Source organism: Rhagoletis pomonella, unplaced genomic scaffold (genome assembly GCF_013731165.1).
Source record: "Rhagoletis pomonella isolate Grant_MI unplaced genomic scaffold, Rhpom_1.0 Rhpom_scaffold_00001, whole genome shotgun sequence".
Classification (NCBI taxonomy): Eukaryota; Metazoa; Arthropoda; class Insecta; order Diptera; family Tephritidae; genus Rhagoletis; species Rhagoletis pomonella.
In genome coordinates, this window is record NW_023458555.1 from 3,052,685 (window position 1) to 3,067,038 (window position 14,354).

Sequence of the window (14,354 nt, forward strand, 5' to 3'; positions counted from 1 at the left end):
CATTTATATTTGTTATTGTACATATGTACATACATATGGACGTATGCTGATGTTTGAGCATAGCCAGGCGGAAATGTGAATTCGGATCTACGCCATCTTAATGACACTATCTGCTCGGTTACCGGATATGTATACATATGTATATATGGACCGATCTTGGCGATTTTTCCCTGTAAACTCTCTCCTTTCATGTTAAATAAAAATAGTGAAAAATTGTACAATTTTAGCAGCTTAAGTGCAGGAGTCATAAAACCAAATCTTATTTTTGAACAATCAGTTGTATGGGAGACCTTGTCGCCAGCAACAAAAGACCAAACTTCAGTGCGATATCGCTAAAGACGTGATCAAAGTGACTCAGGTCCACTGTCCTTATCATTTTGGTTGGTGGGTCTATCTTGTTTTTTAGTTTATGGGTCTATCTAGTGTTCCACTTGTACTTAAGAATTTCGAATCAAAGCTTTAGTACGATTTTATTTTCAATACAAGTATACAAATACTGCTACAGCTACTTTGTCTTCATTGTAAAACTCTGTCTGTAACATTGTTAGTTTTCTTCATTGCACACAAATAAATTCAATAGAATTATAAACACGAGGTCACACACATGACTTTATGAATTTGTTTACGTTCAAGAACTCATGCGAAAATTTATGCCGAAATGTATTTAGGTAGGTACTGTATGCTTACCTTATACACTAAAATATATGTACATAAATACAAACTACCATCGAAAGAAGATTGCTGAGGCGTGTGTGGGATAAATTCAAAACTTCAACTTATGTAAACGACTACGTACATATGTATGTATGTATGTATGTATCAATGTACATTCACTGCATAAATATTTCTTCACTGGGTAAGTGCAAAAAATTACTTCAAATTATTGTTAAAATGAATACTTGGAATAGTTTTTTTTTGCTTTTTAGATTTAAACTGGACAATTTTGTTCTGCGATAGTTTTGTGAAATTAACCAGGGTTAACAGTATTTCACCAATCCACCACGGACTTGTTTAATACATCTGCTGGTATTTTCATATATCTGTGAATGCCCTGTATAAAAATGATGACCCTATTTCATGTTTTACGAAGAAAGGCATACAAAAAAAAATTAAAGCTTTGGTGACCTAATTTTACTTACTTTACAAACTGAAAAGGTTCTTGTAAGGTACTAATATGAGAGCTTATTTTAAATATGGTTTATCAGAAAAAAAACGATTGAAAATAAAAAATGAAATTATTATACTTTATATACTTGGCCCCACATACATGAATGTACATTAGACCGTTCCATAAAAAATAGTTTCTTAGCTTTTTGCTTTTTTGTCTTATAACTTTGTGACCGAAAAGTAAGAGCAGACACTATTGGAATGAGCTGCAGGTAGCCCAACGATTGGCCACAAATAAATAAAAAAAAAAAATTCTGCAAATACAATAGTTTTGGTATTCAGTTTTGTAGTCCATTAAATTGTAGTGTAGCATAATGAAGTGCAAGTTTCAAACTGTTAAAAATCCCGTTGATTTTTTACATTTCATTTTTGGTGGCAATGTCTTCCATATAGAAGAAAATTGTCGAACATACTTTGAATGGAAAAAATGCGAAACATCTACAAATAAAAAAATTCTCAAAAATCGACGGGATTTTTATCAACTTAAAACTTGCACTTCGTTTAATGGGCTACAAAACAGCATATCGAAATTTTTTTTTTAATATTTTGATTAAAAAGTTTGAAGTTTTGGAGAAAATTTGCAGAATTTTTATAATTTTTGTATAAAGTTTGCATTGCTAATTTATATGATGTTTGTTTTATAACCAAATAGGCTTTTATAAAAAAATAATAAAAATTAAAAAGACAAAAGAAAAATAGTCAAAATAGTGGACAACTGTATGTACACTGGCAATCAAAAGTGAGTGCATGGTGTTTTTTGTTTAATAATTCAATGTTTTTCAAGGTAACATTTTTTTGTTATTTTTTTTTATAAAAATATGGTTCATTCTTTAATCAAAACCATATAAATCAAACAATCAAACTTTATACAGAACTTTAAAAAAATTCAACAAATTTTCGTCTAAATTTTAAACTTTTTGTTTGCAAACGGTCTTGCGTATTTTTTAATCACCCCGTTTACTCAGGCAAATCTCAGATTATTAAGCTATGTTTCTACTCTGTGCCACCGTGATCACTTTTTTCTGCTATATTTTAACTTAAGGTATTATTAAAAATACCTTTGCAAACCGCTTTTCCTTGCCATTGTCTATTTCTTCATTTGGCATTTCTCCTCTTCTTCGCAGAAACAATCGATAAAACTAGGTTGACCACCGAAAAGTTATCGGTTATTTTTTTACAATTACAGATTAAAGAGGAATGTATTTTGTATGGCTAATATCTTTTTATAATTACAGATTAGGGAGTTAAGCTCGAAAACAAGGATAATCTACTTATGTGTAAACCTAGTGTAAGATTATGCAGACGTACAGGGTGTTTGCATGCATTTTTAATTCAACAAATGCACAGAATGCTTTCCAGCCTTTTGTAGAAATTGAATTAACCGCCAGTTTACATTTGATTTTTGTTTTGCTTTATTTTCTGGATATCCCGCTCTATTACGTATGTACATATATGTAGCTCTTTTGTTCTTATCTACATACGCAATGTATGTATTTATTTGCTCCCTTATACATACATACATATGTGCGTAAGGCGTGCGTGTATGTGCGTCAGATACTTTCACAATTGCAACTTTATCCATGCGGATGAAACTAGAATTTAATTTTATTTGATATATTTTTTTAAAATATCTCCGGGCGTCTTTTGTATATAAATGAGGCACTTAAATAGATCCGAAAAGCAGCACATCTATTCTTCGCCTTCCCCTTCCTCTTCCCCTTCACATACTCTAAAGTTCACATTGAGTTACACAAGCTCTTAGAAAACTTTTCATCTTGGTAGCTTGTTACTGTTGTTGTTGGTTTGTTTATGTTCACGTAGTAAGTTTTACAACGGCTCAAGTTTTTTCTTTCAACTCTGATTTCTGTTGTTGTTGTTGTTGTTGTGGTTATTCTTGTTGTCCTTACATCTTTTGTGCGTTCTATGTCCTGGTTGGCCGCTGGTAGCATCGCATATAAAGCGGCTCATAACAATAAACATTATTACATTACATTCCACTGCTGATGTTGCCCTCCGCCCCCCTCCAGAAACTCACCTCTTCTGTGGCAAGCGCTGTGGCATTGTAGCCACTTGAGCTTTGTCCTGTATGTTGGCGCTGTTGGTCAACAGCGAAAACGTATATGAGCAGAATTTTTGACAACCTCAAACTCAGCGCTGTTGTGCCATTTAATAAATGTCTTTTTTTATTTTTATTTCATGTTTTTGTTTTGAATTGTCTATGGTACCCAAAACGAGCTGCTACGCAGTGCCAGTGGGAAACGTGGCACCTAAAGCAACTAACGCTTGAAGCTTAGCAGCTAGGGACTGGCGCACCAGCACTGATCGATATATTGAAGATTCGATCGGATAGTATTTTGAATTTACGAAGTCCCAATATTTGGCCATAAAGAAAGAGACATGGAATGGGATTCAACTTCTATAAATATACTAAAATTAACTAATCTGTGAATGCCACAGAGGAGTGCTGCCCAAGCTAACCTAACGTACATATGTATGGTGCGAGTTACCTCACCCAGTTGAAGACATAACCTATAGGATTTCTTTTTACTTTGATAGGAAAAAACGGGGCTTAGGAATCAAGAATGAAAGAATAGCGACCAGCACTTAAACCAAGTTTATGGGTAAGGTCAGGCAAATAAGCCATTGGGAGTATACTAAATGAGATTTACTAAGCTTATTCCAGCAGGTATCTTAGCAGGTCATTGCGGATTAAGCAGTCGCCTATATCAACTCTAGGATAAAGTCTAAAGATTCATGCCTTCTATGTACTTACTTCTTGATTGCGGTGCTGTATCGGGAAGACGATTCCCCCCACGAGGGTGTCTCTAACTTTTCTTACTTGTCTTTGTACCTGTCGGGCTAAAACTTTTTTCTTTTTACAAAAAATAAAGCGCCCATTGTCCTAGTAGCCATTTCTTTGTTTCGCCGCACGTTTTTCCCCCCAAATGCGACCATTTATTTGGAAAACAAATGAATTGGAATGACCTTTGCTGAGTCAAATAATGCGAATGCCTTGCAGCGAAGTGTGTCCTGAAGCGATAAATAGGCCTTTGATAGCGTCTCGTTTACGCTGAATTATGCAATTAACCCTTGACTGAATGGCTAGCTGGTGCTTACCCAACAACGACAATTGCGAGGTGCTAATGGAGGCGTCCAATGCGAAGAATGACGCAAACGCAAAAAAAAAAAAAAAAAAAAATAGCCCAAAAGCCAAAAGGTGTCGAAAATTGAATTACTTTGTGGCCGCGCCGATAGATATTTCATAGATAGTAGACTATCTCTTTCAATGGATGGATAAAACAAAAGAACAAGGCAGTTAAACGTTATTATATGTTAACATAATAACTGTAAATAACAAACATCAGACATATCAACGGCCTTGAAGTGTATGGCTGTGAAAGTATCTGCCGCAGGTCATTTACTTGAGTGCTTTCTTTTCTTGTTTTTTGTTCTGAAAAAAAAAAAAAAAATTATCCCACATAAAGGGGTAATTATTAAGTTAAAACGCCTTTAGCCAAGCGCATAAATTTAATATTCATTCACATTTTATTTTTGGTTGTTTGGCACTTTGCTTCGCATAAGATTTTTTGCTGCAAACAACGCAAAATCATTTTGGCTTATTAGACAGCGAATTTATTTTTAAATTCAATGTATGCATATTCGTGTGCTGTACAGCACATTCTACATTTTCAAATATAAACAGATTGGTAATATTTACGGCACAAATATTCTGACGCTTTGCACTTTTGCCAAAAAGCAAAATAAAAAAAAAATTGTAGAAAGAAAGACGATAAACCCGTCGTCGCCGCCGCATCTTCGCTTTGACAGTGCCGAAAGCAAGGATAAATATACGATTTTTGTTTATACACATTTTGTTGTCACAAAATTACACAAATGAAAATACATATATAAATATGTGTGTATGTATGTATGTGTATTCATGTGGGTATAAAATGCGTTTTGCGCCAAATTCGTGCTCAACCACACATAAAAATGCTGGTAAGTGCCTGTGTTTTGTGGGCATGTGTGTGTGTGTACCGAATCTTTTTTCTTCTCACCCACTCACCTTTGGCACACAGCTGTTTGCTTGTCATATTTATGATACATGTTTGAGTATGTTTTTAAATATTTAAATGAAATTAATTGTAGCAAATCAGAAGCTACACTTACAGCGAAAATAATGTACCTACATATGTACAAACGTATTAATGTGAGGGTGAAGGCCAAATGCCATTTAAAGTTCAATGCAAAAGTTTAAAAATTCGACAAGGCTCTGATTTGTCCACCCACTTGCTGATCCTTCAAATGTACTATGTATGTCTTTGACTGTGTATGTGTACATGTAAATTGTTGTTGAATAATCAAATAACAGCATTTTAATTGCACAAAAAATGTGTAAACATTGTACCCATTAACAGGCATTGTGTTGTTTTTGGTCTTGACATTACATGCTGATCTACAATTTTTTACTTAATTTATTACCTACGAGTAGATAAAGTTGTCACAGGCGCTAACCGATTACGAAGTGGTTTATTTGCCAAACCTTCTACTGTAAAAAGTTGCAACGAAAAATGGCACTAATTTTTCTTAATTGGTTGTTAAATATTTAAAATGGCGCAGTCGCGTAGTGCCTGAATTGAGTTTTTGGCTGTGGTTTTGTTTTTTTTTTTCTTTTTAAAGTACTCTATCCTTTACGAGAAGATATGAACATATGGATAGATAAATGTAATGGTAAAGGGGTTGGGAAATTGCTACGAGTATGTACTATTTTTGGTTGTACGTTTTTCCCCGACAGCCTGTTGGTGATTTCAAACCAAAGTGGACAAGGGATGACGGAAATTCGTTCATTTTTATTGCCACAAAGGCAATTTATATTTATTAAGTTTATATTTAAATGAAAATTTATATAGTGAACGATGTAAATATATTTATCTGCAACTGTATTCATTGTAGCTGGCTGGGTTCATAGTGATGTGCCATGCAAAATTTCCATTAAGCATTTAAATGAAAAAAATGAGAAAACATTTTCTTCAACTAAATATGGCATGTAAAAGTGAGGCTGTAAGAGCAAAAGTGGCGCAAACCAAAGTACCTTTTTGCAATTAACTACTTAAAATAGTTTCAAACGTGATCAATTTTAAAATAATAGTCACTTATTTCTTATTTTTAAGGTACAAAGCTACCTAGCGCACCTTAAAATTAAAAAATAATTCGCTCATTTTAAAATGTATCACATTTGAAACTATTTAAGGTAGTTAAGTAAAAAAACTTCTTCTCCCACGGCCTCAAAAATTTTCAATGACTTCTATTTTTAACGTAATGACACCGGCTTAGAGATTTGCCAAGAACTAACGTTAAGTACTTAGCATAGCGCAGACTGCCGAAAATTTTCGACAACTGTTACAACACTGAACAATAGAACAGTTGAACATACCCCGAAATATAACCCGTAAAGCTTTAGTCTGTACTGCGAATTGAAAATAGTTTCAATTCTCACCATGGAGAGGTGAGATAACGAGAATCGTATCGCTTGTTATAGCTCTATTTAAAAGTGAAATGAAAAGGGATTAGTCGCATGTTTGTCTACCTGTGCACAAAACTGTTTGCGGAGACTGGAGATGTTGAAGACCGCCACCGGTCGGACCGTCCACGAACGCCGCAAGTCACCAAAGCTGGTAAATCAATAATTTGCGAAATCCGCTTCGAAAACATAAAATCATTAGCCGAGAGATGAATGTAACGCAAAAGTACATGTGTCGAATTATTAAAAAAAGACTTTGGACTTGGAGCTTTCCAACGCCATACCGGACGCTTTCAAAAAAAAAATAGCACGTTAAAATGTAAACGTCTTTTGGTGAAGCTCGCTCATCACTTATACAAACAAATCTTGTTTACGAACAAATTTTCACCATGCAGCAAAAATTTAACAAACAAAATGAAAGGGGCCATCTAAGGAAGCATCTGAACTTAATCTGTGGTACGAAAAGGGTCATCAACCAGGTATAGTCATGGCTTGGTGGTGACGAAGGGGTCATTGACTTGCGTTTCTGCGAACAAGTGGTCACAAAATCGGCCAAAGTTTACCAAGAAACCGTTTTGGAAGCTATTGTAAAGCCACTTAACCATTCTCTGTTCCAAAACCATTTGCTGATTTTCCAGCATGATTATGCGCAGGATCTTAAGCCGCTGGATTACAAATTGTGGACAGTTTTAGAGGATATGGATTGCCACAAAAGATGCCCCAACATTGATCCTCTTAACCCAATCACTGCAGAAGGGTTAATACAGCATCGATTCGTGCTGTGGTCAATTTTGCAATGAACGAGATGCGTGCGCCATTGGCAATTAGCCTCTCCGACTTAAGGCTTGTGTGAAGGCCAAAGACGGACATTTCGAATGATTTTTGTTCTTTTTTTCCTTTTGTATATTTACAATATATCGACGGCTGAGTAGAAGATCGACCTATCTTGGCAGCTGCCTCGGAAATGTCCTATCTTAGAAAAAGCTCAAGAACGCCCGGTTGCAGCTGTCGATATAATGAATTTCTTGCGCCGTTTTCTCAGACCACTTTACCTTTAAAAATCGTCTTTATTTTTTCAATTTTTATTATTCTTCGCTGAGATATACAACTTTAAAGTATGCGATTGTCTTCACTCTGGATTTAATTCCAATTTGTTCACTCCTGCAGCTCGGTACGATAATATTTTAATTAGTTATCGATGGCCACTGAACCTGAAAGGACCGTAGGATCAGAGCTCGATCCCTGATCTGCACAACATCTAAAATTAGAAAAAGTGTTGTTGTAGGCCCCTTCGTTTGTGTGCGAAGAAGCTCGACGAAACACTTCGCAAAAGGTGTAAGCGTTAACATTAAATTTTTTAGTTATCGCTTATACATACATATATATTTTGAATAGGAGACTGTCTGCTTAGTGCTTAAAAGAAAGTGCTTACCCAAATAGATTTTGTATACCCTGTTGATACGAAAATGAACGTGCAATCGATAATTTTATTTAGAAATACCACAAATTTTCCAGCAACAAATACTCGCATCTATCCGATCTCACAAATTAATTAAATGAAATTGTCAAATCGTACACACACACATACATACACATGTATGCATTTATAACATTTTATAATCTCCTGAAGTGCTAACGCAAAAAACACATTTGGTAATTTTGGAAATTTGTATAAAGTTATTAGTTTATTACTCACATTTTGCCCAAGGTAAAAATTTTAAATGAATAACTATCTCCCCGCTTGTAGTATCGGCTTCCTTTACTTCCTGCCGGCTTTCACAATGCAACCAATGGCAGCCACTGAGGCAGATATTACGAGTATGCAACTGATGACAAAATGCAACTGAATTTACCATCAAATTTGTAGGTAGTCTGATAGACTGTCAGAGAACAAAAACATAGCTGCAATAGTATACACAGGGAAAAATAGCAAAGCGAAAGACACCCGCAAGCCACAAAACTCATTAGTGAAATTATTTTTGATAGCATTTTTTTGTTCAACCTTAGTAATGGACAGCACAGAGGTGTATTTGTCATCGAACCACAATGGTGTTGGGGCATTTAAGTATGTGATTGGACGCTAACCAAAACAGCAAACCGTAAGCCACAATTCTATCAATGCAACCACATTTTTTTTTTGTGGGCCACTGCTGCTGCAACTGAATTATATATATTACCAATAATTTAATAATTTTCGGCCTTTTTGCATCGCGCAACGCCATTTTTGAATACGCGTTTATGTGAGTGTGCTGTTTGTGTTTTCACATTTCGAAAGGGTGGGTCTGCAGGTCTGCATAAGTGTGGCTGTGGCAATGAACGAAGTCCATCAATCGTCGCCTGCTTGTGATTACCGATTCACGAATCCAGCATTTACCCATATTTACTGTACTTTTTTTTTTGTGACAATACGATAATTCAACAATGTTTGGTAAACAAATTTAGTATGAAAAGCTAAAGTTAAGGGCAAATACTTTGATTCAATCGAACAGTGCAGCATTTCGTTGGGTTCGGTGTTCAACCGTTCAATCGTTTCCATCAGTCTGCCAATCGCTAATTCCACTTTATTTTTTCGCCATTCACGATATGGGCGCAAAAAGCAAATTCAAAGGAAATGCAATGAAAATCACCGTGCAGCTGAAAGGGAAAAAAGGCCGCCACTTTTTCCCAGTAATAATATTCATCGAGCCGTTGAAAATATGTGGAGCGTTATAAAATGTTGGCAACATTTCCTTTGTGCATACATACATACATACATTTGCACAAAACCCATCACAACATTTACCAAGCTTCTCTAACAATTGTGTATAAATGCTTTTCATAGTAGTAACACTAGTTACAGGCTGATTTTAATTCGAAAATAAAAAGCCCGTGTGATGGTGGCTCTAAAAACTTTCGACTTATCGATTGCCAAATTCATTGATTCGTTTTTTTTGTATGAAATATGAACAGGAAATAATTTTACTCATACGCCAAGTATCCACGCGGTTGAGCAAATGATTCCGTCTAAAAACGATAAACGAGAAGCAAATTATCAGTGATATAAGCAGCGATTCGATAATTGCCAATAGTTTTTAAATAAATAAAAATATTTCATATCAAATTGAGAAACGGGATATTTAGTTTTTTTTTTATATTTCCAAGCATCGTTTAAAATTTTCCAAGCATGTTTTTCATCCGTTAGGGAATTATTTCCGCCGCAAGTGCCTGATTGACTGACCCAAAAGCAGTTTTTTATTCCAGGAATGGACCCCGACTACACTAAGCGGAAAAAGTAGATCTAGGGAAAGCTTGATTTTGCCTCCTTGTAAAAAATATCTTAACTTCACCAGCCGTCCGTCCGTCTGTCTATTTTAACGCATTTTAGTCCCTCAGTTTTCAAAATATCTGACGGAAATTTTTCGGGAGCGTATTGTTTAAAATGTATTACTAATTTCTCGGAACCGGTAATATCGGACTAACTCCATTAGGAACCGCTAATCATCGTTAAATATCAAGATTTTTATTTTTAGAACATTGCAAAATCTTTATTTTATGATTTTGTCCATCAAGAATAGTCGTTAAAGGATCTTTATTTTTTTCAAGCAAATTTAACCGTTATTTTGCTATTTGCATTTTTTCCATAATTTCTAACCGTTAAAACAGAGGGAGTCTCTTAAATCTTTTATCATATAAAAAATAACCGTTATAATAACGAAAAAAAATTAAGATTATCAAATAACGGCTGTACTTGTCCGGGAAAAGAGAAATAAATTTGTATCGGTTAAATTATGATTTTTATTTTAAAGGTCATAATCGTTACGCTCTCCGCCTCTCCTAAAACTGATTGTTCAGATATGGGTTTTCGTTATAACTCCTCCATTTATGCAGCTAAAACAGTGAAATTTCGAGAACTATTTACTAATTAATCATGCAATGTCTGCAGAGAAAATCGTCAAAGATCGGTGCTCTATAAGGTATATCTCTCATAACACTGATTGTACAGATGTGAGTTTTTCTTATAATCATCCCTCCTTAACTCGTGCATCTAAGTAGTTGAAGTCCAACATTCACGTCCCCAATTTCCTTATCATCACATATAAAAAGTTCACAGTGAAAATCAAGTTCATAATATGTGCAGCTCCCGAATAACTCATTAAATATGCAGTAACAGGTTAAAGTTCAGTTCTCAGATGGTCATGAAAGGTATAAAGCCTTCTTCAGCACAGCCGAAGACAGCGTTGTCCTTACTTGTTTTAAAGTATACTCCATGCCTATATACTTACATATAAATAAATAGCGGTAGTATTTTTCTGCTTTTATTAAAACTGGTGAAGTAACAAGTTCGATTTTTTGTTTGATCTACATATTGAGCAGGTTGTAGCTTTTCATGCACTTATTTGAAGCATTTTTTTTGTATTAGCTGCACATCATCGATGCCTGTTTCCAGAAATTGTTTTATTCTTTACAAATAATGGCATTTTACAATTCAATTACATACATAACTGCACTAAATTTGAATTACGCATACGTCACAAATGCATGTACATATGTATGCATATTATTCGGAAAACTATCCAAATTCTCGGGCATACAACATAGAAATATGCGAATGAACAAAAAGTACGAAATAAAAGTTTTAGTTGAATTGAGGAAAATTTAGAGGCGGCTCACAGCTATTGACATCCTGAAAGCCTATATTTTTTCCACTTTTATATTTTAGTAACACACGAGTAACTTAATATGGCCTTAAGTGGGGTGGCATTTGTATAACAACAAAACAAAGGACTTTATTTGAAAAACAAATTTCGATCTAAATTAAGAAGCTTTAGTGTATGGCTCGATATATTTATGCAATCAGAAATAAAAATTATAGTTTAAAAAACTAAAACCTCCCTATTATAATTGCCATTCGTACTGTCGTCAGGTATGTAACTTGAGAATAGAAATCGCTGCATCTTTTAGGCGCATCAATATTACATAGTTACATCCCGAGCTAATAAAAGGGAGGTAATAATAAAAGGGAGGTAAAAAGAGTGTTGCTCTCCTTGCATTTTATGCCACGAAATTTTATAAAACTGATGCGCATAAAAATCGATCCAGGTGGACTTTGTCAAAAAATCTACAAAGCATTTTGATGAGTTAAGCTTCTAATGCCTTGTCATGCCAGAACCGGCTAGTATCGTAGCTCGAGCAATGGCTTACAGGGCAATTCTGGCAACTGTTTTTCGAAAGACTAATTGAAAGATCTGCTGAAGAGGAAGTCTTAGCCGTATGCTGTTCGCCTTTTAGCAATAAGGTTTTTTATATAAAAAATATTTGTTTATTTTCTTTTTAATACAATCAAACGAAAAAAAAAATTTAAATAAAAAAAAAAATGAAAAAGGCAATAATAAATACAAAAAAATATATATTTAAAAATTAAATGAAATTAAAATAATTCTTTTTTCTTAATTAATAGAAAATAGAACAAAATGTAAATAAAAAAAATATAAATGAAAAAACAAAAAAAAAATTAATAAAAAAAGAAAAATAAAATTAATTAAGGAAAAGAAAAAAAACGATGGCCGAGACTCGAACTCGGATGCCTGTGCTATTCTCACTCGGCCATTGCGACTGTTTGACCGACGTGAGCTAAATGATATACAAGTGCTTTCTCTCGAAATAGCTTTTCACCACGTGGGGTGAATGAGAGAGCTTTTTTCTAAGACTTTGGTGCTAGAATAATAAAAGTCTTTCGGACTACATATCTTGCCATCTGTCTTTCATTTGTCTTACGAAAGACGTTTTACTATCTTAGCCAGAATTGCCCTGTTAGTTTCCTTTAAAAATATTCTATATATTCATGCAACCATCATTGTTAAGGTTAACCCTTGTTTGCTTAAAGTTTTAAATATATGATGTTTAAAAATATGTCAGAACCAGGCTGGACTCCGAATCCAGCAGGTAAAAAGTTATCCCGGTAAGGAGCTGTCTTGGTGCTGCCAATAAAGTTTACAAAGGAAAACATTCATTTGTAGTTAATATTTTTTTTAAATTCTTAAATTTTCACAGAAACCGATTGAAATGAAATGAATCGTAAAATTTAAAATATCTACTTTAGTTCATAGAATTTAACGAACCTCATAAACATTGATTGCATCGTAATCGCTTATCATTTTGTTGCTTTTGATACAAAAATTGTGAATTCTTTTTGCGGAGACTTGTGTCCAAAATTAAAAAGCGAAACTATGAACGTCCGTTCCGTATATCCACTGGCATGGTTAAAAATATACATACATATATGCAATAAAAACAAAAAAAAAAAACGACAGCAGAATATTCGAAGCCAATGCTTAGAAGTGTGAAGTGTGGGTGGCAAGTTGTCTGTGAAGAATTAGAATGCCTGGCTCTTGAAAAAAGTGAAAATTCCAAATGATTTACGCGCTTTAAGAGCATACGAAATTTTTTGTATTTCAAACCACTCCAAATCGCACAAGCACTCGCTATTCCCCCAAAAAAAAAAGTATTTGTGTGCATATATGTACATATGTATATATGAAAGTGTATGTGTAAGTAGAAAGTGTTAATTTTCTGACCTCAATTGTTGTAGGCTGTACTCAGCGCAGTTTATTCTATTATATTTCGATTTCGATTTCGACTTCGACTTCTACTTTCTCTAATAGAAATTCCTCTGCTCAAAACATTTTAGAACAAGTGTGAATTCGAAATGAAATGAGTGATGACCAATAAGAAAAGTACAAATATAATAATAAATAACGGAGGGACAAAACGACGTGGAAAAAGGCGACAAGACGCTTCCGGTTCTATGTTTTTTTTTGTTGTTTTTTACTTACGAAACGCACACGCTTGCATGTTAAAGGGTTAATCAAGCGTTTTTCATATAATACAGCCGGGTTAGGAGAGCCGTTCAAGGAGAAGCCTTCGTGCCATTTCTACGCGCTATATTCATCTAAGGTGCATCACTACATTAAATTCAAAACTGCCATCTTTGCTTCTTCGTTTTCAAAAATGTTGTTGACCTTTCGTTGATTAGTTTAGCTTATTTATAAATTATTTGAATTTCAATTTAATTATTTGAGAATATTTTAAATTCGAACTTTGCAATGCGGGGCTTGAGTCGCAGACCCTCATTTCACACTGCCTGCACGAAAACTCACCATTTTTGATGCTGGGATCACGCTTGATTGACGGCGCTTTGCGCAACTGTTTCGTTTTGAATTCAGGCTTCGGCTCCTCTTTCGGTTCTTTGAGTATCTCATCGACTTTGGGCACCTTTTTCAAAACCGGCCGTATTTTCATAATGTCCTCGGTACTCTTGCTTGGCAAGGGCTTCTCTTCGCGTTTCACATGCCGTAATTTCGGTTTCTCTAACTTAAATCGTAGTTGCCGTTCGCGTTCTTCTTCGTTTTCGTCGTCTTCGTCGCCGCTTTCAGCTTCTACCTTTTTCATCGACTTATCGCGTTTGACCATTACTGGTCGTAGCTTTGGTTTTTCTATTGAAAAACGTCTCGATAACTCACTGTCATCCGCCTTTTTCTTAACTTGTGGGGTTTTCTTGAGCTTTACGCCCAAACGCAGCGAGGGTTGTGTAAACTCGTTTTCGGAAAATTCAAGGTCAGACAGCCCCTCAAGATCCTCACCTTTCACATCCGCTTCTTCTTCTTCTTCGCTTTCCTCCTCTTCGCTC

General features: G+C 34.9%; 2 protein-coding genes across 3 annotated transcripts in view; one reads left to right on the plus strand and one right to left on the minus strand.

Annotated features, from left to right (window-relative positions):
- The window catches only part of LOC118736502 (trichoplein keratin filament-binding protein), a 170,713-nt gene that overhangs the window by 15,471 nt on the left and 140,888 nt on the right, over positions 1–14,354 (plus strand). The gene's annotated exons all lie outside the window — the stretch shown is intronic.
- The window catches only part of LOC118750263 (FK506-binding protein 5), a 30,114-nt gene that overhangs the window by 15,180 nt on the left and 580 nt on the right, over positions 1–14,354 (minus strand). The window contains 1 exon segment of the mRNA XM_036484992.1: positions 13,825–14,336. Coding sequence (XP_036340885.1) covers positions 13,825–14,336 — 512 coding nt within the window.